Raw genomic sequence first — 25,825 nt, 5'->3', positions numbered from 1 at the left:
TTCCATACAAAATTATAATGTGAAAAATGTTAATGGTCTTTCACATATAACATAAGAGTATACTAAAATTTAAGGTCAGAGTAAAATGTTTTAACTCAAGAGGGGATAAAAACTAATTCCATGTGTTCTAGATTATTTTGTCATTGCTTGCTAAAAGAAGACAATTGGAAACTTTTGTACAGTGCAAATAACTTCTAAATAATTGACTCCTATTACATTATATTTAGCAAGTCTAATTTTAGACTTGTCCTGCTTTCTTTGCTTCATTTTCATTTGCTTGTCCTGCTTTGAAAAGAACATAAAAGCCACCATTAAAAAAATCACAGAAACATCACTATGTTTATTGGCAATCTTTAGTAGAGATGCTGAGGGCAGAACAGATATTGAAACTGAAGTACTTTCTCATGACTAGACCTGGTTTCTGCTTGCTAAGACACAGAAGTGATAGCTAGTGTATATCTGATTTCTGAGTAAATGGCAGATGTAAGTATACATGATTGTAAAAATAGTACTTTCAGATTCAAATCTAAAAATTGCCATATTTACCTCAAATCCTATAATGATATTTACATAAAATGAATTAATGTATTTAATGGAAGCTTAAATGAATTTAATACTTGATTTCTAAATAATCTTGATTAAATATACTTAAAAGCTATATAAAGAGCTGTCTTTTCTAACTTAAAAGCTTACGTATCTACTGCATATTAGTACCTTTTTCAGATGATCTGGGATAATTGCATGAAAGTAAAGCTTTGAAATGAACAACATAGAATACGCCATAGCCATTAACCACCTTATCAAAAGTAACTGGCAATAACACGTCAAAAAACCCACTTAGGATTATCCCAAAGTCTTTCGCATTTCCTTAAGACTAAGAAAAATAAAGAAACTAGAATGTATGCTCTTGCAGTCAAAAAATTTAGATTTCAGATTGCGGGAAGGACTGCATATCAAAGCAGAATCTTTCTCAAAGGCAAAGTTCTGTCAGTTGCTCACTTGCTCTGATATCCATGCACTTCCACTTAAGAACTACAAATCACAAGAGTGGGACAGGTAGTATGACACACTGCCAGAAAAAAAAAAGAAAAAAAAAAAAAAACACCAAGAAATCCTGGCTTTTGATGCTTACTAGTCAAACATGACTAAGACAGACAGAAAGTCTTTCTAAATAGCCACCGTAGTTCAGACAGTGCTGCAAGATGTTTTGCCATATAACAAACAATAGCATCCTATGCTGATATATGAGCTGTCAGTATATGAACCACTTACATCACACTTAAGAGCAAGAAGACAGCGAAATGGCAGTTTTGGTGTAGTGGGCAAGAATCTGAATGTACGGACATCATCAGGAACTTGTACCCCTGAAGTATTCAGGTATTAATGGGGACTTCAGGGATGATCTGTATTTTAACCTCCAAGTAATATTTAGTAGAAAAAGTTCTACGTCACACTGAATGTTTACCATGAGCTTTCAGTCATTCCTTGTAGCAGATCATCACAACTAGAAGGCACTGTGAGTATGGGAGATTAAGATGACATGAAACTCTCAATCATAGCTTTATGTCACAGATGTGTGGTAGGATAGAGATTATAATCAGTTTTAGAAAGCAAGTATCGATCTCCCAATGGGAGAACATTAAGTAAACTGCCAAAGTTGAGAAGTCCACAATTTGCTCAAAAAATCATATTTATGAGATGTACAGAAAATTGAAACCTATTTAAAAAAGAAACATTACTGGTGAAAATATGCTAAAAGAGATTGAAAATTAGGAGATTGAAAACTACACTGCTGTTTGAGTCTCAGATGGAGGCAATGATTACAAAATATGCATCTACTCAAAACAAGGAAAATCAGAACTGTGTCTCAATTGCACAGTTGTTCTTGAATAATAGCATGATGACTTTTCCCTCAGGATTTTTGTAGTCTCAAATATATTTGGCCTTTTTGTTTTTCCAGAAGAATTAAATATTATTTTATTTGGGAGGCAAGGAATGAATAAAGTATTATAGACCATTCTTAAGTGCATTGTTATCCAAATCTGCAGCTGGAGTTGCTCAGTAGAAGACAAAACAACACTTCTTAGTATGACGGTTATGACAGTTTATAACAGTCATCTGAGAAAGGAAACACCTGGGCTTTAGTCCCTATTCTCATATTTCTATACTGAACCACTTTTAAAGAACAGCAAGAGACAAAAGTAGCTTCATTCTACTGTGCAAGTTTTGGAATCAGAACCACTCCAGAACAAAACTTATGTTTGTGGAAGTGACTTTCAATTTAATTTAGTTGTATAAGACGTTAAAATTATTCATGAAGTTTGAGTTCTGTAAAAGTACCATACTCGATACTTTAAATATCTCAAGGGTTAAAAGTAAATCTGATTGTTCTTTCTTGCTTGCAAACTGTTTGTTCTTTCAAAGCATTGTTTACCTAGGAGGGCAAAGTGCCCAATTGGTATGTTTTATTCCTATTCTCAAGTGTTAAACCAATCACCTTTGTTACACCTTTGGAGACAGGATGAACATTTCAGATTGTCAAGGAATGTTAAGGTGGGATGGAAGGAAGGGAAAAAAGGAGGTTGCTTACTGCTCTAGCAAGTCCATAAGTTCCAAAATTTTAGTAAACAAATGTAGGACATCACAAAATGACAGGTCCCTTGATCTATCGCCATTTCCTGCATCAATGCAATACAGTTTTGGTCTTTTGCTGCCAAGGTTTGTTACACAATGGCAAGAAATGTTTTGTGGCCTATAGGAGCTTGTGAAGTAGATGTCTGTCTTACAATACTCTTACATCTACTCTATGAGTGACAAAAATTGCAGGGGGTGAGAGCTAACAATTCAAAAATTTTCTTCCAAGCTTTCTTCTCTTTCAGAGCATTACCCAAGAAGGTGAGCAAAGTGTGCATCACTTCATGCTCTCCTCAGGAGCCTAACTGGGCTGTTCAAGAATTAGAAAAATAGTCCTCCTCTTCATAAATCATATCATGATGAGACTACCCCAGAGAAAGAAAAAATCCCACCGAAACTTGAAATAGAAGATTTACAGATGCAGCAACTAATACCAGAGCAATTAAAAACTGTCAAGGAGAACACTATGATGAGTATAGTGTCTGTTTTCGAGGTTACCTATATATCTGAGAGAGAAGCGATGAACAGTAAACAAAGTACCACACTGTGAAGGCAGTACAAAAGATGTAGAAGCTACTAGAGGAACTTGAGCATGAGAGTGACGGGATGAAAACCTGTGAATGCACACCTCTGTAGTGCACTGACTGGACCTCTGTGCTGGGGCAGTACAGGTGTGCATGCAAGCAAATCAAGAAGTATTTATGCCTTCAATAACTGTCAGGACACATAAACAGTAACCAATGAGCTTCCTCAAAACATATTTTAAAGATAAAGCAAATCTGAGACATAGACAAATTCCAGGCATTTCAAAGCTAAAGTTTTTCTCCTGTCCTCATCCATGTGAAATGAAAAAAAGCAACCTTCAGTTTTTAAGGTGTAGTATTGTTGCTTATAGCTTCTATGTATAGCAGAATATTTAATTTTAGTAATAGTTACAGTTAACACACACTTACATTTTTAGAATTTTAACATATATTTTCCATTGTGTTTCCAGCCACTAGCATTTCTTAAGTTCCAATAATTTATGCCAGGCACAAAACATGTTCCGGTCTATTAAACGACTCCCTTCAATAGTCCACCTGACCATCCACTACGAGGAATATTTGTTCATCCTCATCCATACTTAAAAAATAAATCCTTGCTGGCACAAGTTCAACAGTTTCCAGCTTGCTAGGCTCTCACGGGACCCATTTCAGAAAACAAAACTCCCTCACTCGCAAAGGCTGCTGCCTCCTGCACAGAGCCCCCGGACACGCCGCTCTGCAGAGAGCGCGCAGAGCGGGGAGCTACCGTGAAGCTGTTGTCACGGGTGGCAAGTACCACTACCACAGTCACCCTACAGCTCCTCGCTGCAGAGAAACACCTCACGGAACAAAAACTCAGATAGCGCTGAGCGCACCTCTCTCTGGTACTTTTATTTCTGTGTCAGAACCCCAATGGGTAAAGTGCTGAGAAGCAGCGTTTCCTCATTCGGGCATTAATGGGAACTGAGACTGAGTAAAGGCTTTCCAGGCCTAGATCATACTTCAAAAGCACGCTCTTGCAAATATAAATCAAAGGCTGAAAGTTTCCTTCCACACCATACCTAGTATTTGTGATGCAGTATTTGTGTTATATAAAGTGTGTGAGAGCAGTACCTTTTCCTCTCCGCTATGCCTGGATGAAGGCACTGGAGTTGAAATATGTTGGAGATTATCTCCCATGCAAGGCACAGGGGGGTGCATCCTGACCTGCCCAGTGCAGAACACAGCCGGTTCCAGCCAGCGCTGAGCCAACCTCAACAGCAGTGAAAATAACCCACTGGCCACCAAAGGGAGACAGCCCTGCTCAAAGGTATTGAAGAAAGACACCGGCTGCCACTCAGGGCTGGAGACACCATCTTAAAGGAGGGAGCTCCTTGCCACAGCACAGCCCAGCTGGGGGGAGGCAGCAGTGGCCATGCAGGGACACCCCGAGGGGCTGCAGCCTGGAGCGACGGGAAACGCCATATCACACAAAGCAGCAGAAACTGTTACACAAAACAGCCTGAACCTGCTGCTCCCCAAGTCACCTCCCAGGGTAAACGTCGATGGTCTGCACGTAACCTGTGGTGAAAATACACATCGTGTTTTCTTTCTTCCTAGGGAAAGGAAAGGTGTGCAATTATGTAATTATGCCCTTTTTCTCAAAAACAAAATGAGTGATCGCAAGCTTGTGTTTAAAAGTAGTTAAGTAAAATACCCTGACTTGGGATTGTTTTGCCTGCAGTGTTTTCCAATCATTTCAAACAGTTTAATTCCCCCCTCCCCTTCTTTTCCAGGCTAAATATTGAACAGTGGGTCATTATTTGTGACCAAAGAAAAAATTAAGTGCTGAAAAGATATAACCTAAAAGAACAGGCTCCTCTATGTAAATTATAGCACCTAGGTCTATCTGTGGACAGTAACTGCTTCCCAGCTCCTGGCTGTCACTGATCTTCTCCTCCCTGCTGCACCCTAACATCCTGGTTTCCGCAGGAAGAGTAGGTGCAATGGCCAAAAAAAGGTCCAGATCAAAACATCACACAGTTGAGAAGTAACCAGGCAATCCACATATGATATAAATAAATTCTGCCACTATCCTTATAGCAACAATCTGTGTTTGGAGTTCAGTTTTTCACAGCTATAAGACATCGTACATTTAAGGCTTTCTGCAGTAAAACTAGTGCCTTCCAGTAACCAAAAATGAGCTCTGCCTGATGTAGTCTAACATGTAGTCCTGAATACATCAAGGCAAAGTCAGACAAATTCATTGTTTGATTTCATTTTCAGATGTTGCCAGAATTTGTTCTGTCTGTATTTTCACTTTTTCCTAATACTGTTATGGCCTATTTGGATGACTGAGATTCCCGGGACTCAGGGAAGATTGATTCTTCCTATCGTGTTCGGTTTGGCTGTGAGACTCCATTTCTACCCTCCTACCCCATGTGCATATAGCTAAGGGCCAAGGTAGTTTTATGTCAAACAAGCATGGAGTGGTTATACACTAACTATAAATTTCTCAGCTACTGTTAATCCCAAAGTAACTTTTGTTGCTGTTGTCTGACATTAGAGGAAATGGACAAGCTGGTTACTCAGGATCAAAGCAGCGAGCTGTCATGCACTGAGAAATAAAGTCTCTGGATCGCCAAGGGACAGTTTCAAAAGGGCACGTGTGTAGCTCATTTATAGCCAACCAGAAAAAGAGGTACCAATGAAGGCAGGAACATAATATGAAAACTACAAGGACAATGAAGCTAAGGACAAAATGAGTCCTTTCTTCATCATGATTTTGAGGAGACATTTGTCAATGCAAAAGCACAGATTTCAGCCTAGAATATTTTTAAACAACTGATTTATAACATAAAATGAAGTACAGCCCTCAGATGAAATGCTGACCTCTTCTTTTATTAGCATTACAGGATCCCAGTGTAATTAAAAAAAAAAACAAAAAAACCCCCACAAAACCACAAACACAACCATTTGTGTGGACAAGCTCCTAAAAACAAAAAAATCTATTTTACAACGGTATAGAAATAATAGCTGCATTTTGGGAACATACTTCCTGTAGTTTCTTTCACCAGGGACACCTTTTTCCTGTCCCTTTAAACTCTCAATTCCTTCTTTTAGCAGCCACTGTGATAGAGTCTTACCTCTGAATGGCTGGGAAGAATGGGGTGTGAGTAACTCTTTTCAGAAGCTGCCATCAATTCATCTTTAAGGAGAGTCCTGAAGGAGCAGTTTGTGAGCTCTCCAGCTGGCATCTTCCTCCAAAGAGATCAATCACATTACCTCCTCGACATGTTCAACTTCAACCAGTCCAGGAAGCAAGAGCCCTAAGTTTGTTTTAAAACCTGTGTCTCCAGCCCAGCAGTCTTGCAAGCCATTGCTATGCCACCTGGCCTGCTCATCAAACTATTTATCATTTCTGTTAATGCTGCCTTTGTGCTGCACAGGAAGAATGCAAGCAAATGCACTTTGCAATAGGCTGAACACACGAACCTTTTCCTGTACAAAAGAACACTAATGCTCTTTTAAAGGCTACTCCTATCTTCAGAATCTCAAAAACTTCAAAAATGATAATGTATTGCTTTGTAGAGCTATCAGAAGAGTCTCTCTGTTTTCAGCAAGATGCTTCCTTTCACACCTCTCTCTACTCTTCTCCTTCCCTGACAGCTCCCTGCCCAGTTTTTCTGGTTATGTCTCAGAAAAATATCATTGTGTATTGGGCTTTGAAAGGGGTATGGGTAGAATGGAGGAGATATAGTCAATTTATTGGGCATTGGTAGAGTGTTTCACATCAATCAGAACAGTTCATTGCTATGAAATGATTCACAGATACTGAACAGCCTGAACAGATTACCCATGAACTCTCAAGATTAGTTTTATCATCTTTGTCCTCTACTTAAAAAACACCTCTAGTGAAAGGATTAAAAAAAAAGAAATTGCACTTGATAGCAGGGTTACTTGAACAGTGGGCCGTTCTGTGTTTTTGAATATAACAGCATAATACAGAAACACCATTAAGAAAAATACAGAGAAAATAGAGTTGAAGGGAAAAGGTAGCTTGATGGACCTTTCTCATCTATTGATATCTAGCCTTTTTACTACATTAAGATTATTTCACCCAATTCCAGCAGTGTAAAGCAGCCTTAAAATTGTTGTCATTTATATTTAAACCCATTTAAATACAGTACCAAAATGGTGTGAACTGTCTTTAATGGAGGAAGAGCTTTAAGATACATAATCCAGAAAAAACTATCTTCTTACTGTAAGCATAATTAATACAGCTCCTTATTTCCAGCTGTAGAGTCCAACACTTTAGGAGGATTTTTTCAGTCTTGTAGTTGAAGCATTGGAGAGTAATCAGAACACTATGTGTGTATGCATGCATATGTATATATATGACAGATATTACTGCATTAGAGCTTTATGCTACTTGCAATCTGCAGTATTAAAAATGCACTACTATTAGTGGAGGTGACATGAATGAAGAAGAGTTCAAAGATATCTAGCATTATGTTCACTTAAATTATTTCTCTATTGTTAATCTTGATTTCTACCAGGGAAATGATAGCCCTGTATCAGTAAAAAAAAGAAGAAAAGTATGTGGTAACTGACTTCAGTAGCAGTTTTGCCAAAGCAAATTCTATTTAACAAGCCCTTTGTCAAGAAATATTGCTGCTCTGTTTAGAATAACTTCAGCTGAAAATTTAAAAATTAGATTCATTAGGGCAAGCCAAGATACACTAGTCACCCATGATAATAAAAGTATTTGCCAGAATGAACTCTGGAGGTCTATATGGATGACAAAATTTCCTTCCGGGAGAAAAAAGTGTAGATGTATAGAGGCTCTATAATGTCAAGCTACCTGTAACTATGTACTTACCTCCTTATCAAAGCACACAGTAGCAACCTACTTCCCCCAATTCTTCTTCAGAGATACACAAGAACTCCTGTTTATAAATCAGAACACCCTTAGACTGTGTTGACATATTCTACCCTATGTTGATTCATTCTCCCCACATGTGGTCTTTCAGCTATACAAAACACACTTGAAGAAGGTATAGTGCTTCAGAACCAGCAGTTTATGTTGTAAGAAAAAATAATTTGATCATCGAGTTAGGTTTTGGTTGGGTTTTTTAGAGGGAAAGGTTGTTTTGAAGAAATATATTTCTTTTGAGCATATCACTAAAAAAAAGTTTTAGTCACACTGAAAAGCCGGTTCTAGGTCATCGAGTATGAGAGGACAAATAAAAGTTACATTATTTTCAACTGGAAATATTTTTCAAAACCTTTCACTTGGATGGTAACCATGCCAGTAATCAGAGAAAACTTTTCAGTTTATGTAGTTAGTTCTCTCCTGCCATTTCTTTTCCCAAATCAGCATCTTCTCATAGTGCTTATTGTCTGGACTGAAACTAAACCTTCTGCTCCAGTTACAAAACTTCAGCATGAAATGAAGGGTACCGATGCCAGCGACCCATTTACTGACTTGTTCGCTGAAAAAAAGATTTCTAGGTCTAAGAACTATGCCTGTCTCTAAACCTCTCCATAACTGTGGCTATGATGCAGCCTCCCAACATCCACCTTGCCTTCATGCTGACATACTGAGGTGTGTGCTACTCTGTATCTCACACAGTTGGACAATTATCAAGACAATCAGATAGTTTTGCATGAGCTCCAAAACTCAATGCTTAGAAGCATACAACAGAAATATAACTTTTAACCTCTATCTCCAGCAGTCTTACCCATTTTTGGTCAATGTCAGGTCAACAAACAGAGGCTACTTTGTTGGCGAACCTAGGATCAACATTGATCATAGAAACGATATGAGTGTGTGTCACCAGACTGAGGGCACTTTTCTTTTACTTCTTGACCTGCACTTCCACAAAATGATGCTGATATAACCAGTAGTGTACTTCAGGAGGACTTAGAGCACAGTAATACTAATATCTGAGAAAAATGCTCCTTTCTGAAACAAACAGGAAAAGGCAGAACTGTGTCTTTAACTAGACGTGTATGTGCATGTATGTATATGTATTTGAAATACAAACATCATTATTACAAGAGATCTAAAAGTGTCTAGACTAAAGACAGAAAAAACCCTTTCTCAGACTAAAAAAAAAAAAAAATCAATTTTGAAACAATTACTTAGTACAGGAAAGCAGGTGCTTAAAATTATATTCATAATTAATATTGAAGTTGAGATTATTAAAATGCCACCTGTAGGAGTGATTAGCCTTAGAGTTAAAAAATCACTGAACAAGAAAACCAGGGACCCAGGTTAAACTCCACAGACAGTCAGATTTCCATTCTGATATTGTGCATATCACTTAATTTTTCTGTGTCTTGGGTCTTAGCATCAGAATGTTAAATCCATTTTACTGCTGTTTCAGCATAACCAGATGTAATTGAAGTGCAAGGCAATAATCAGCTTTATTGTTTTCCTTAAATATGCTAAGTGAGCACGTCAGAGCACGAGTGCGAATGTCTTTTATAGTTAGCTTCAAATAGCCAATCCCAATTCAGCCTATTTCCAGTAACAATTCTTTTCTAATAATGGCTTTTCAGTGCTGCAGTGAAAAAAGCCCTCTACCCCATCCCACACAGTTCCACAAGAGGGAATCAATGTGCTGCTTAAGTTCAGAAAAGGCCTTCAGTTCATGGAAAGGTTTTGATCTTGAAGATCACCATAACAAGGTGAAGTTTTTTCATAGTACCTGAGTACTTATCAGCTGCAGCATACAACAGCTAGGAAAAAGGAAAGGAAGAAAAAAAAAAAAAAAAAAAAGAGAGAGAAGTGTCCATTTCTTCCCTCATCTCTGCACCTAGCATGTGAAAATGTGAGAAAAAATTATTTAATATAATTGAAGAAAATGTGGGAAATTAAGAAAACATTAAGCCTTTTATATTAGATTTACCATGTTTTTCTAGTCTCCAACAACATGTGACATTCCTTTACATATGTGGCTCTATTATGATATGCCTGATTTGAAATACTGTTATTATTCAGTTTTCTGAACACGGGTTTTTTTGAACCTTCTCAGAAAGCTTTATCTTTAATTCAGTGTGATGATGATGACAGCAATGACAATTAACAGTCCTGGGCATTTCAAAAGAATTCTTGTAATAGTGTGAAGTATGATCTCTCAAGTGGCTGACATCTATGAGCGGTGCGGTTTAATGAGAGTGAAGAGGAAAAAAGAGATCTACTACAGTCAAAGGACAGAACAGCTTTTGTCAAAGCTGTCAGAATCAATGTTAAAAGAAGCAGTAGAACAAGTTAGCAATTTCTAGCCATACCATAGAAATATCACTGTTGTATCAAACTATACAAAACTAAATAAAAATAATATCTACTAGAAATCAAAATGGAGTTGGTTGGAAAAGAAAGATAAATGAACATTTTAAACTGGAATTTACACAAGGTAAGCACATTTATTCTTGGAAACAAAAGCAGTTATATTTTTGCTAAAAATAAATGATAAGTGCAAGAGAGAAGAAAAATCTGGAATTGAAGCTAAAATATATTAAGATGGGAATATTTGAGCTGAGATTGAAGTAGAGCAGTTCACAAGGGCTTAACATCTCAAGTGCATTTCACAGTGTTCCTCCAACCAGAGGACAAAATATGTAATACTGAAGTAGGAGTAAAAGCGTAGGTAAATTTGGATAAATCTGAGGTTAAATTTATGCCTATTGCAAGATATGATACTGATTATATCTCCATTTTTCTGTTTTTATTTTTCACTTAACTAGTTTTCCTGTCACGCTTTTCTGTATTTGAAAATAATGAATAAATTTTTCCAGTCTTCACGAAAGAATTATTTTGATCATAAGTTCCCTAGCCCAAGATTGAAATTCTTAATTTTACTCAAACCCACAAAAGCAAAACTATTTGAAGTACCATTTGGAATATGTTCATTGTTAATGCAACAATTTCTGGCAATATTACCTCCACTTCTGTTCCTTAGGCTTATAGAAGCACACTATAAAGTATCTTACGGATTTATTTTATTTTTATTTTAAACCTATAGTTTTCTTTTTATAATACCATGTCTTGTTGCAGTAAGTCCAAACTCAATTCTTGACCAAAACAGGGTGGGAGCAGTGGTACACGTTTTCCTGAAAGATGGGCTGGACTCATGCATTCTGTTTAACGTGATGACTTTTACTTTTCTGTTCAAAAAAAATAATTAAATTCTAGAATTATTCTCAAAGAACAACTACAGGTCCGCTTACCAAAAATAACAGAATTTAACTTCTTTCTCTTCAGACAGTTAGCTAAAGTAATTGTTAACTTCCAAACTGTAAAAAGACTAAAAAAGTTTGAAAGTGAAATTTTAACTTCAGAACATCCTCCTTACCCCTGGTATTTTCATATAGCACTGGAAAATTATTTCTGAACTTTACCGAACAAATGGTACAATAACTTTCTTAGAAAAGGAATACACCAAACTAACTACCCAGCTACTTCCAAATACCACAATTCGGTTTAGCACCTAACTACTGATTGTATTTTCACTTGAAATTACTGTACACAGCACTTGAAACACTCTGTATCTAAAGGATACCATGCATTATGTAATCAGTCTGGAAAATATTTCTTCATTCTCAAAAAATAGATCAAAATTATTTGTGCTACTAATTATCACAATTCTACCAAATCTGAGTTTATTAAGGAAGGCCTAAAAATCTATTGTCTTTAATAAGAAGATTCAGTAAAAGTGTGGATGTTTTTACAAATGCTGCAACCTCTGTCTGAGCCAGTGACTGACCAGATGTGGAACAGAACTGCATGCCATTCAGGCTGATATGCATGGGAAGCCTCGAGTCTGCTTTGTTCCCCATGGCAAATATAGCCCTCCTATAGTTATTCATTCCATTCATTCCATTAAATATCACAGAATAACTGATTACTAATTGATAATGCACAAATTTGAAATGCACAAAAATATTTTCATTTAACATGCTGTGCTAAGCTATCCTATCCCACTCTTATCTTTGACAAGATTTATACACAAGTTCATTTATTTGCAGAGGATACCCACCCAGCCCTTCAAGAACAACCAGGACTGTGAATTCTACATCTGCTTTGTCAAACCAGAATAAGCGCTAGTTAAAATTGCACAAGTCAAAACAGCATAAATACACAAAAATACATCCAGGTACAGTTTTCATCTAACTGACATCTAATATAAATCCAATTTGAGGTATCACTATCAATGGAGTAATTTAATAGCAGCTTATAATTTAGTATTTCTGCACATCCAGAAGAGATATTAGTCAGCATTACTGGTAGGGAACAGTCCTGATAGTGACCTTAAAAGGTCACCATTATCTGTATTTTCCGTTCTGTCTAGCAAAAGCAGTATGAAAACATGCTATTAAAAAAAAAAAAAAATCAACCAAAAGTGTCACAACAAGAAACCACAACAAACCACCTCATGAGATGGAGTTTCCACAGCCTTTAAAGGATACCTGTTCTTTCATTCTAACCTAGATGTTCTTAGCAAAATCATTTCTGCTACAATTTAAACATGTCTCTAGCTATGCCATTTAACATAGAGGATAGTTTATTTGTTTCCTTTTGTGAGACTTTTTTGTCTACTTCCCCTAGACTAAACCAACACTCTTTTAGTTTCTCCTCCCAGGTCGTATTTTCCTAAGCCTCTGACCTGAAGAACCCTCAACTTTCTTGAGATCTGCTGCAATGACGAAATATGGTGTGACGCCTTTCTTACGCAGATTAAATTGGAATTACCTGCAAATATATTAGGTTTACGCTTAAAGGTTTTGGTAGCAGGGGGGCTACAGGGTTGGTTTCAGTCAGAAGCTGCCAGAAGCCATGTCTGCCATGTCTGACAGAGCCAATACCAACCAGCTCAGAGATGGACCCAATGCTGGCCAAGGCTGAGGCCATCAGTGACAGTGGTAGCACCTCTAGGTTAACATATTTAAGAAGGGGAAAAAAAAACCCTGTGCAACAGCAATTGCAGCCAGAAGAGAGGGGTGAGAATATGTGAGAGGACAACTCTGCAGACACCCAGGTCGGTGAAGAAGGAGGGACAGGAGATACTCCAGGCACCAGAGCAGAGATTCCCCTGCAGCCCGTGGAGAAGACCATAGTGAGGCAGGCTGTCCCCCTGCAGCCCATGGAGGTTGACGGTGGAGCAGATATCCACCTGCAGCACATGGAGGACCCCACACTGGAGCAGGTGGATGCACATAAAGGAGGCTGTGACCACGTGGGAAGCCCATGCTGGAGCAGGCTCCTGGCAGGACCTGTGATGCTGGGGAGAGAGGAGCCCACGCTGGAGCAGGTTTGCTGGCAGGACTTGTGACCCCATGGGGACCCACGCTGCAGCAGTTCAGGAAGAATCGCAACCCATGGGAAGGACTCACATAGGAGAAGTTGGTGGAGGACTGTCTCCCATGGGAGGGACCCCACGCTGGAGCAGGGGAAGAGTGTGAGGAGTCCTCCCCTTAAGGAGGAAGGAGCAGCAGAGACAACATGTGATGAACTGACCAGAACTCCCATTCCCCATCCCCCTGTGCCGCTGGAGGAGGAGGTAGAGAAAATCAGGAGTGAAGTTGAGCCTGGAAGGAAGGGAGGGGGAAAGGTGTTTTAAGATTTGGGTTTTTTCTCATTACCCTTCTCTGATTTGATTGGTAATAGATTAAACTGATTTCCCCAAGTCTGTTTTCCCTGTCCTTATCTTGATCCACAAGCCTTTCATTATATTTTCTCTCCCCTGCCCAGCTGAGGAAGGACAGTGACAGAGTAACTTTGGTGGGCACCTGGCATCCAACCAGGGTCAACCCACCAAAAAATGAAATTTATGGTCATACATCTGACTACGACATTATGCTTGCTTTCTTGTAATGCCATTGTTGGCTTATCCACAACAACCACATCTTACATTTGATAGATAACTATTAAAATACTGCACACAATACTGAAGGTGAGACCACAACAATGCTAAATACAGCGGGACTAAGATAATGTGAATTTTAATACTGGTCCCAAGGAAAAAAAAAAAATAAATGCAGTTTTATTTACAAATCTATGCTACCTGTATACTACAGTAAAAATATGAACAAAATGACATCTTTATTTTTCCTTCATTTGAATTAAAGCACCTTTGTGTTGATCTTCATTACCAAAGACCAACGCAAAACATATTTATCTCTGAAGTTATTTTTCCAGCTTTTCTTTGGCTTCTGTTCATAAATGCAACAGATTTTTGGTGTTTATACTCATTCACCCAAGACCAAAACAAATGTTAATTAAGAAAAAAACCCAGAACTCTGTTTATATCAACTTGATCTGCATAAAGCATTAGCTGGCAATCGAAGTGCCACTATAATTTAAAGGCCCCAGCATCTAACTGTTCATGTGTTGTTTTGAAATTTTCTGAGATTCACAAACTTATTTAGAATTTATCTAGTCTGTTTTCTTTAGCACAGATATTAGACTATGTACTTAATTTCAAGTTACTGTTTTGAGACCAATTAAAACCATTAGGACATGCAGCTGATGAACATACTGCCATTTTTCCACTTTTCTTTCTTAAAGACAATTGACTGTAGCAAATCTGTAAATCTGAAAGGGCTTAATTAGCATCCAGGGACATTTTAGTGGTATTTAATTAACAAAGAGACAATAAATTACTTTAAGGAAAAAAAAATAGCAAACCTCTCATTACATCCTGTTAGTTGGTTTTTTTAATGGGAAATTCTAGTTAAAAAGAATATACTTTGCTGTTTAGAATGACCACAGGAACCAATACTTATCTTCAGACTAGCAAGAAAAGTGTTCTAGAGTCTCATTCCAATTTTTTTGTCTGTACAACAGATGGAGTACTTTAAAAAAAAAAAAAAGGCTTGAGAGCTAAAATAAAGGGAGAAAATAAACCATAATAGGAAGCAACATATAGCTATTATTTAAAGCAAAAAAAAAAAGTCAGGTGCAGGAGTATGCAAACACACATTCACAGAAAAAGGACTCACACATTTTTTTCTTCCCTGAAAGAACGGACTCATCTACCTACTGTCACAATGCCCACTCCATAAAATACTACCAGGGCAGAAGGCTTTATCATAGTATTAAAACCTTTGTCCATTCTATGGTCATTTTTATTTCTATTACCTTATGCCCACTGTAACAGACTGCATCTCTTCTTACTGAGACGAGATAGAATTAACCTTTCTGGTTTATTCATCCACTTCATCCTATTTGTAGAGTCTTGACTCTTCCTTATTATGCTGTATTCAACCTGATCTTTGCTCTCTCCAGTGTTATCGATCATATCCCTTTAGAAGCATGACACAACCTGCATTTTATCCTGTGACAAGTTATCCTGCTTTCCTCATTACAGGCTCCTGAACACGGGAGGCACGTCTAATCAGCACAGAACAACCCAGTGTTCTGAGGTCCAGACTGACATGAGGAGCAATAGCCACAATCCATAGGTTAATCTTCTCTGACTTAGCCATTTCTGCATCATAAAGCTGGGGAGGGTTGGGGACAGGGACTATTTGCTACCCATAGTGCATGAAAAGCAACTTCTTTATGTCTTAAATTAATAGCAAGATGTACAGCTACTCCTCCATAGACAATACAGGGAGAATACTTCAAGGAGGGAGACAACCCAGTAATGGCTGTTCTTTGTGGTAATCTTTCAGATGTGCAGATGTTTGTTACTGCAAAGGGAGCCTGGGATTCCAAACTTCTCTCAAGTCAAACTGAGTTCTAAACCGACTTCCTCTCTATCACCTTTGTACCACACAGTCTCACATCAAATTGGATCCAGACCAAATACAAGTGGTGGCAGTCTATTTTGCACATCTCGTCACATGGATGTTGTGAAGGCAGCTACACTAAGGATTGAAAGGCACACAAAAACACTATGGAAGACTACATCTACGCCAACGTTGAGTGCCCCGTGTAGCATTGGGAAAATATTCTGCTCTGTATTAGAGTCACATAACTGGCTTTCCTTCCTATAAGATCGGAGCATGTGGGATTACATTCAATCGGACACAATGGTGCTGTCAAGAGGCAGCTGAAGTGTGCACTTAAAGTGTCAGTCTCCAGTGCATTCCTGGGAATGACACGAGAGTTAACATGGGCTTTTACTGACTGCAGAGTGTCAAATAACCACACAGGTTTTTCCATTTGTGTTTACTTAAGAAGACATATCCCGTACTGCAGGAATGAAGAATATGGACACAGCTTTTATTAGAATGCTTTGAAGTGGGTAAGGTATCTTTTCCTTCATTAGAGAAGTAAAACTTTAACAATTCCTTAGATAATTCATAAAATTGAGCCCTAACAATTAAGCTATAAATACAGTTTTAAAAATAAAAATTAAAAAAAAAAAAATCATACTTTCCCTCAGAATGGACCTACAATCTTACAGGATTTTGGCATATAGGCAGCTCCCCATAATTTATCTTGAAAAGAATCCAGACATTGTTTATGCATGTTTTCTAGCTTTTCTTCCTGTCCATAATAAAAATATCATCTCCCCTTGTATCCATGTTTATAAAGTAATAATAGAAATTTACATAAAGTAAATTTGTCCCCCCAAAATATTAATTTTAGCAATTAAAAAATATTACTGTAACTGCTATACCAACACATGATTTTCTTGAACAGGATGTACTTTTGGGAATTGTTCATTCAGATAAAGGAAATTCATAACACTAAAATTATCATGAAATAAGGCATGCATTATCATCCTAAACAACTTTTCAATAAAACAGAGTAAAATGCAGGTCATTAAAAGAGAAACAAAGAAGGGGAAAACAAGAATTGTATCAATCTTACATTAAGGAATCACTGGCCAAATGAAAGAAACAGATATAGAGAGTGATAAATGTTTCGTCTTCATCGCCCTCATTTTAATGGATTTGAAATTAAGCTGTAAATGACACAAGGAATCTTACAACACAGTTTCTAAATATTAGCTGAAACTATAATTAATCAGCCTCAGCCCTAGGTTCACAACTGAATGTTTATCTTATCCCATGGCAGGAGATAACCTCTTCCACAGCTGAAATAACTACTTCCTTTCAAAAGGTTCCTCTCCCCGTGACCCTTGCCTCAAAAACCACCAGTTTGCAGTTGAGCTTGTGATGGATGCACTGACCCCTTAACCAAACCAGCAGTAGTTTGGTACAGACTCCAAAGGAGGTAAAGGCCTGAGCCGTAGCCGGGCCAAGAACTCCTCTAGTTTCAATCTGTTCTCTGAAAACCCACAAAGGAGCAGAGTGACACAGTGAGCATCGACACATATGAGCTTGGAACACCAATCATGCAATTAACACATGAATAATGGGTGACTTTTCCAAGACTCATTTATCAAGGACAAAGTTCTGGGTACAAGGAGTATCATGCATACCTTTTACATCACATATAATTTGACTATGAGCGAATCACTTTATTCCATAAATATGACAGCCTAAGTGAACCTTCTTTGAGCTCTCCCTGCTAGACAGTGTGGCTGCATGGCAGTGATCTCCCCTTGAATTGGGATGCTTCTCAAGGTTGCTCCTCAAGGCACAGAGACCTTTTACCAACTGCAGATCTTTGGTAAGTGACTGATAGCATGCTGAATTAATACTAATGAAACATTGCTAATCTATGTAACTATTAACTATTAATTATACTTAACATTGTATAGATAATTCCGTTAGACATAAACCATTGTCCAAGTCTGAGACTAAGATTGGACCTAGCGGCACCTAAGCTCCATCAGGAGTTTAGACACCAAGGGAGTCCGCTCTGAACCTCATGACTCAATGGGAGGGTCTTCCTTACTCTTTGTATTTCTTCCATTAGACATAAACCAAGTCCAAGTCTGAGACTGGGATTCGAGATGGCCACACCTAAAGTCCATCAGGAGTTTAGAAAGCAAAAGGCATCCAATCTAAACCTTGTGACTCAATGGGAGGGTCTTTCTTACCCTTTTGCATCTCCAGTCTCTGTGTGAATCACTCTAACTCAATTCTAATTCAATTTTCCTTTGTATGTTTCTTCCATGCAGTAATTAATAAGATGAACCTTGCCATCAAACTTATTGAACCTTGGTAAACCACTGTTAAATTTTATTCAATTCCATCAAATTTATTGACCTCTGCCAAATTATTTTACCTCAACAAAACATATTGCTGCTTCTCTCTTCTGAGTAAGGTGTATTCTACTGTTTTGCAACACATTGGCATAGTTGGCAGGATCATAAATAAGGATTCGCGACAGAGGTCTAACAAGATTTAAACTCTACTTCGTTAAGATTGACAGTTTCTCATAGCTAAGAGTTGTTCCCGTATGCAGTTCAAAGACAAGTGATGCTGTGGTATTCCCAGCAGTGTGTCCTGCTTTCGAAGTCTTTGAATTATCCATAGGAGATGCTACTAACAAAGAGAAACTGATAGTCTTAAAAAAGTAGAATTCAAATTTACATATGGCAAAGGCCACAAAAAAGAGAGGATTACCTTTCTAAAACTTATTTTCTCTGTCTCTTCAGAGACCAACAGATTTCAAGAAAAAAAGATGTTGTATCTGGGATTACTGGTTGTTCCTGCTGATAAACAGTATCATAATATGAAGGGTCTAGCCACTCCAGAAAGAAATATAAATTTAAAATGAATATTTTCTGAAATAATTATTTATGCCTTTTAAATAAACTAAATTCCTGAATCTCCTTATTCATTGTCAAATTTATTTAAAATTTATTTAAAAAGAGCTTGTGTTCCTTTTTTTTTCCTCTTAAATGTTTACACTAGTCACAGGTAGATAAAGTAGATCACAACATACACAGGAAAAACTTCTTTTCCATCTTCATTCCTATTTCCACTTACACCCTGACTTCAAAACATACTTTAGGAAAAGATCAGGTCTAGCATGACTGTTAACATATCTCTTTCGGAAAACATTGAGTTTAGAGAGCCCATTAAACATGAAATATTCCTTTTGGGGTTTTTTTGTGATTTTTGTTTGGTTTTATGTGGGGGGAAGAAAATTACTTGGAAATATTAAGCAAAGGGAGGCAGCTTCTAAACTTCACTGCCTTGCTTTTTCTTTTTTTTTTTTTTTAAAGCATGAAGAAAAAATCATTTCTAAATAATTTTATGCACTGCCAACTCTGACTGTTCCCTTCCCACCTTTTGATAGCTACACACAGATCTTATTTGAACTTAAATAGCAAGCAGGCATTCTGTCCTGTTGTAACTTCTATTTATCTAGCAGAGTTAGTCTTCGTTATAGGTAGCCTCACATGTAACACATTGTTTGTTGATCTTATTTTTTTATTTCAGATTTAGATAGTAGCATTATGTAACAAGGGTATCAACAGTCTTCCAGTTCACTGAACCATGAGAAGGATTTGAGGCTCACCATGCTCTTTTCTTGCCAATGTTCAGCCAGCATGGAAGAAGTTAACAACTTTTCCAAGCAGATTAAATATTTCTCATTTGGTTAAGTACTTTCCTTGTATCTTCCATTACAGTCAGATTTTCCTCTTGCCAAAGTTTTAGTTCTAACCACCACTAGATAGACCTTGAATTAAACTTAAATTGTTAAAGCATTTTTCAAAGATGTCACTGTCAAGGCAAAAAAGGATGGCAAAAAAATTTTAAGGTGAGGTAAGGGAAAGGTAGCAAACTGATACATTTCTACTGGAAAGTCGGGAGTTCATTTTTAACTCACATAACTCATCTGCAAAACAAGCCTCCAAACTTCCTCTAGTTTCAATTCCTAGCAGCTAAAACCAGGGCTCCTTCTGCAATTCTCTCCAAAAAAAAAGCAGATACCGAAGTTCCAAACATACCTGGCATCTGTTTTCTAACTTAACTAATGTCAGAAGCAGCTCTAGAATTTAGGTCTTCTGTTTCACCGGGCATGTTAGTGCATCTTTCAAATTACCATACTTTTCTTCAACATTTAAGTTTTAAATAAAATCAAAACACATAGCTGTTAGCAACTGTTAAGACACTGCAGAAAACACACATAACTGATTGACAGCTGTGAGCTCAACCACACAGAATTCAGCAACTGAAGCATACTTATGAGAATACTTACGCTAGTAAATCCACGTTATTTGTTATACACTACCTTGCCAACAGAAATCCTTTTGATTTAGTTAAGATTTCTTAAATTAAGAAATATGAGTAGTGACACCCGTCCTCCCTCTCTTTGTACACGTGAATATATCTGCAGATAGTCCAATGATTTAGCCTTACCAGTGCTGTCATCATAAACAACAGTAACTGTTTTCCACTTGAAGAACTGCACAAGGTCAAGGATGGCACGGCTGAGTGAAGAGAAATCTGGATAGAGGCTGACATAGAAGGAGTCCTTGTTGTCTGACACCTGATGTTTCCAGCGGGTCTGGATATGCGGAACACCCAAAGCGTTGCAGATGGATTGCACAGCATTAGCTGAGGAGCTATGGGATGGTCCGAAGATGGCAGCCACCCCAAGGGACAGCTGATCGCAGGCTGAAGAGGAGACAGAAGTCTGTCAATGATGAGAGGAAAGAAGGCAGTGTGCCAGAAGGTATTGCACATTTCATATTAAACAAAAGGCACTCCATCAAATAAAACTTTATTGCTGGCAGAGGTCCCTTCTTGTGTAACACTTTCACTTACACAGATTTCAACTTCAGAATACATTTCTAAGCTTTCACTATGAGCTAATGAATAGCAAAACAGCATCAAAATAGTGCTCAGCTATGTTTAATAAACACTTCTATGTCAGTGGAAGTCACAAAGGCCAACAATTGTGTATCTTTTAAAAAGCACTGACAAGAGAAGAGATTTGTGCTCAGCTGCATCTTACATTTGGAAAAGGGCCATATGAGACAGTATTCTAATCCAGGCTGTTTAAGTGTTAACTTCTTCCTCAATCAATCAACCAACACTATTTCTTCTGAGACCCTAATTACTCAGAAATTATATGTGTTAAGTGGATTGTAGTTAAGTATCAGGCAAATGATTAATTTCATTGAAACGGACATTTGAATTTCTGTATCTGAAAAGTAGGCATGTTGACTAGCAAAATTTAAAGGTCAACATTTTCCCTAAAAGAAAATTAAATTGCTGTCTGCTAATGAAAAAAAATTCAGTGTCCCTTCTTAAACACTGGAAATACTCAATACTCAGTTTTACTACACCTATATTAGTAGATAAAACTGGCCCTGAGAGTCACTGACATGATACTTCTGCATTAGCTTTCCTGTTTCCAACATAGGGTGGCCCTACCTATACTGTGCATTAGCAGTGTCTGGTCTGTATTATATCGCACAGTACGCTCCAGTATTATTTTGTAGAACATTAGTTAGGACGTGCCAAAAAGAAGGCAGGAAAATTGGTCAATGCTGCAGAGCAGTTTTTCAGCCCATGCCCTGCTCCTGTTTATATCACTACCATAGACATAACCTTTACGAGTATGCAGTTCTGAAAAACAACAGATTCTGTCTTCTAAGAAAACATCCCAGTTGGTAGAGAGAACTAAAGAAAGTATCTCCCTAACCCAATGTAGATGCGAGTATTTGTATGAAGTTTGATTAATTAATATTGTTACTCCACTATCAATGTTCCTGACAGCTGAGGAAACAAGCAGTAGAAACACATCTTGTTGCATTACTTTTCTCAGCAAGTCAAAATTTATTGGTTTATTATGCACATCCTCTTCAACATGATGAAAATATTGCTAAGTCTTTCAAGTGCATTCCAGAAACTATGCTGGCACACCTTTTTATTACTGCAGAGCACTGGTGGTTTAAATGAACTTCTCATATACACACAGGATCTCCATTGCATTTTGAGCATCGGATCAGGGCCTAAATGACTAGCTTGATAAAAAAACATTTATGCTAATATTGCCCTTCCTAAGAGTAATCAACAAGCTTTATGCAAATGTCAGTAAATGGGATCACTAACAACAGCAATAGCTACCAGATGGCTTTTCAATGGGCTTTTTTTTCCTGTTTCTGAGATTTGAATAATGCAATGCTTTCACACGTGATTTAATATGGCACTAGCTCTATCAGATGCATACTGATTTTTCTAGTGCAATGAGGGATATTTTGTTTGCATTTACATTATTCTTCACTTAAACAGTATCTCAGAAATATCATCTTGCCTTCAGGTTGCTCTTTCATATAGTACCTTTAAAAACCCATTAATATTTCTTCTATATTCAACTTCAAAACTATATGTTACTAAGAGGTCTAAACAGGCTATTTGTGATGCAGCGCCTGCCTGCTCACTAATGGACATAATCATGAACCACAAAATGAGTCAAATGCTTAAACCTCATTGTTAAAGCTCTGCTTTGGAGCCATCATAATAAAATGAACCATTTAATGTTAACCTTTAGCCTTTGATTCTGAACTAATGCACCTGTCAGCACAAATGTAGTTGGCCGTATTGTGAATTGATGAAGCAAAAAGCTATTAGCACTAGAAGATTACACAGATTTTGATACAGCCTGACCAGTTACAAATAAAGAGTTGCGTTCTCATCCAAGATGCAAGTGGGAACAATGAATATATACAATTTATTCAATATATCCAATCAATGGCATGTTGCCATTCTAACTTCATAGAATGGTTTGGGTTGGAAGGGACCTTCAGCTATTACAGTCTATCAAGTATTAGCAACATAATATTCGGGCTAGCTTGCACTCTCAAGCAAACCTCAAGTAAGGACTAAAAGTAGTTATGTGGTCTCAGGAAAGGCTTAAAGAATTAAAGATCACAGAAAAAATTTCTCTGTTGTCTACATCTTCCCTCAGGAATGGAGAGAAACTGCCCCATTAAATTTCACAGGACAGTGTGTGCTGGAGTCAGGAAGCATTTGAATTTGGAAGATGAGCAGGAAAGGAGAAAGAAGGGGTCAGAATTAAGGATCAGCCCATTCATTCACTGTTGGCTGAGGTGGAAAGGAAAGAGTAGTCTCTCAGAACCTGCTTTAATCCATCATCCAAAACACGAGAATAACTCAAAATACTTTGTTAAAGGTGTTGTTTTCCTCTTTCTTCTTCCACAAACTCTCCTCTGCAAAGAAACCCTCTTGCTAGGCATAAATACTTAGCCCATAATTTTTTTCATAAATCAAAGCATCTTACAATGACCAAACTGTGTACATTTCTGTACTAATATTTTCATGCCTAACAAAAGCCCATATTAGAATGGTTTATTTAGCAAATAAACAGATAAAACAGATTAAAAATATTAACTATGTGTTACAGCAAAAGAGAAAAAAAATCCTCATAATTTCTAAACTGAATTTTTTAATCCATATTAAATTCCACTTTAAGATGTACTTCATGTACATTCATCCTGACACAGCAGCTTTTCCCTATGTAGCATTTCTAATGTACTATGGTTTTTATTTGTCTTAGCCCATTATAACACCACAAATCCCTTATTGTGTAAAGCTTTCAGTCTTCAGCACTTGGGAGTGGTGTGTTGGGACCAGATCACTTGACAGGTTTAGGCTAGAAAGCTGTCACAAGAAATAGTTCGACCTCTGATTCTTTCACCTTTCTTATTTTCTAGTTAGGGATAACCTTCACATGAAATTGGCTCTTCAATTTATAAAAAAATGTTTTTAAAGAACATACAATATAGTGCAAAATTCAGTCCTGCTGAGTTCTGACACTAGTCTTTGTATTTTCTCCTATAAATACATATTGGACTTGTTGGGGTTTGTACTTTCTAGGGTATGGCAATGGTGCAGTACAACTTGCATCTATTGTCACAGACTGGAATGCAAAGCAATCTGAAAACTTCAAATTTTGTGAGAATCAAAGATTTGAAAATTTAGGAAAAGTGTTCAGAATTATTTCTTTTACTTTATAGTTAGGAGAAAACTGCTGAACTCAGGTCTAGACATTCACCTGATAGCAATATTCTTAGGCAGATTTAATAGGCTTATTTTTATGCCTCATTGACATAAGATGTACGAAACTACAACTGCTCGTTCCCCTTTGAAGACCCCACCTGATTAACTATGAAAGGCATTCACATGCTAAAGGTATTTGTGGAGATGTACTTAAAGTGTTTGAATGCTTAAAATTAAATTGGAGTCTTCTTCCAAGTTCACTAGAATTTGGGGCATTTTCCAGGACAAAGTCTGGACACTGTTTTCTCATTCCAAAGGAGCTCCTCTCAAAAACACTCTAGTCAAAAAGCTCAGAAAAAATTGTTTCAGGTTTTAAATATTTAAAGAAATAGCTTTTAGATAGAGGCAGTGGGAGCAAAGATGACAACGTAATTTTCAAGCAGTTACCATTACAGCCTTCAAGGGGTGGTCTTTAAAGCAGTTCTTCAATGTCAGTCACAACCTTGTACAGTCTCATTGCATATGGCTTTATTGGACGGACATTTTTTCAGGTAAGCAAACCAAGTAAGTCTTAGTTTCTCATTAAAAAAATTAAATATGCAAAAGGTTACCTTTTTTGGATGCTTCAAAACTGTCATAGAGATTTATCTTTTGGGTGTCGTATGTTAATGTGGTGTTTGGCAGAAGAGTTCTGTTTCTGTTGATTGTGTTCACAGCAAATCTGAAGGCTAATTCTTCTGCTCCCATTGGACCAGATTCCACACACTCAAAAATGCCTCCTGGTAGTGGCAGAAAGAAGTAAGAAAAGAAGAAAAAGAAAAAAAACAAACACACTAGTAAGCCAAAATAGCATAAAAGAACATCTTTAATCATCAGTTTGGAAAAAGATTCATCTGCTTGACATTTTTAACTTAATAAACCTGATACAATGCAAGTCATGAAATTATCTCATGATTTTGGTGAGGTTTGGGTCAAACCATAAATAACACAGCAATAAATCAAACTTACCTTAAAGAAAATCTGTTTGGGTTCTTTTTCCATACAACATTCATTTTACTATTTTGAATAAAAAGAGTGTGGCAATATAAACTAACCACACTATTCAGAAGCAAAATAGGAGAGGGATGAAGAATATGTAATTATTATTTTACATAGTTAAACTTGAAATTATTACATTTACCTCTTCCAGATCAACCACCACTTATGTGAGAGGTGGGGGGGGGAGGGGAGAGACATTTCTAGATTCTTGTTTTCTACTCTTCCAGACGTGATACAGCTATAATGAACTGAAAATATACTGAAAATACACATATAAAGGAGCATGAAACTGAGGTGCCCTAAACTGCCTCCAGAAATGAAGATGTTTAGATATCTTAGAAGGACTGTGTGCCTGAACTGATAAATACATTGAGCAAAGAGTTCAAATTTTGGTCTTTTGCACTGAGCTACATGTACGAGCTAACCTCATTCTCAGCAAATACAGGAATCTAAACAACTACAGCCTGCATAAACTCTATTATGCTATGAAAGCATCCCCAAACAAAGCATACTGCCAGAGTAGGACATGCCTCATGACAGGCAATTTCTAGAATGCTTCTGACCCAGCCTTAATCTCAAATGAAGCAAATAAGTTTGTGAAACCATATTCTGCTTCAGCCCTTCTTTTCTGATTAATGAGATATCATTGCCTATGAAATGTAAATTTATATATACTTTGGAGTAACATCATTTATTCTTGGGTCTGGAAAGGCCAAGGGTATAGCGACAATAAAAGTAATTTTAAGATATGTTCTTACTATGATGATATGGAACGCCTCAGAAAAACAATCTGCATC

The 25,825-nt window shown here is 37.3% G+C and overlaps 1 protein-coding gene across 1 annotated transcript in view; it reads right to left on the bottom strand.

Annotated features, from left to right (window-relative positions):
* GRIK2 (glutamate ionotropic receptor kainate type subunit 2) overlaps window positions 1-25,825 on the bottom strand; it is a 431,194-nt gene that overhangs the window by 266,002 nt on the left and 139,367 nt on the right. The window contains exons 3-4 of the mRNA XM_054822179.1: window positions 24,602-24,769; window positions 20,382-20,639 (exon numbers count right to left, since the gene is read on the bottom strand). Of these exons, the coding sequence (XP_054678154.1) occupies window positions 20,382-20,639; window positions 24,602-24,769 (426 nt within the window). The remainder of the gene's footprint in view (window positions 1-20,381; window positions 20,640-24,601; window positions 24,770-25,825) is intronic.

This window comes from Grus americana, chromosome 3 (assembly GCF_028858705.1).
Source record: "Grus americana isolate bGruAme1 chromosome 3, bGruAme1.mat, whole genome shotgun sequence".
NCBI lineage: Eukaryota > Metazoa > Chordata > Aves > Gruiformes > Gruidae > Grus > Grus americana.
The sequence above is the reverse complement of the archived record's forward strand: the minus strand, read 5'-3'. Positions and strand labels throughout refer to the sequence as shown.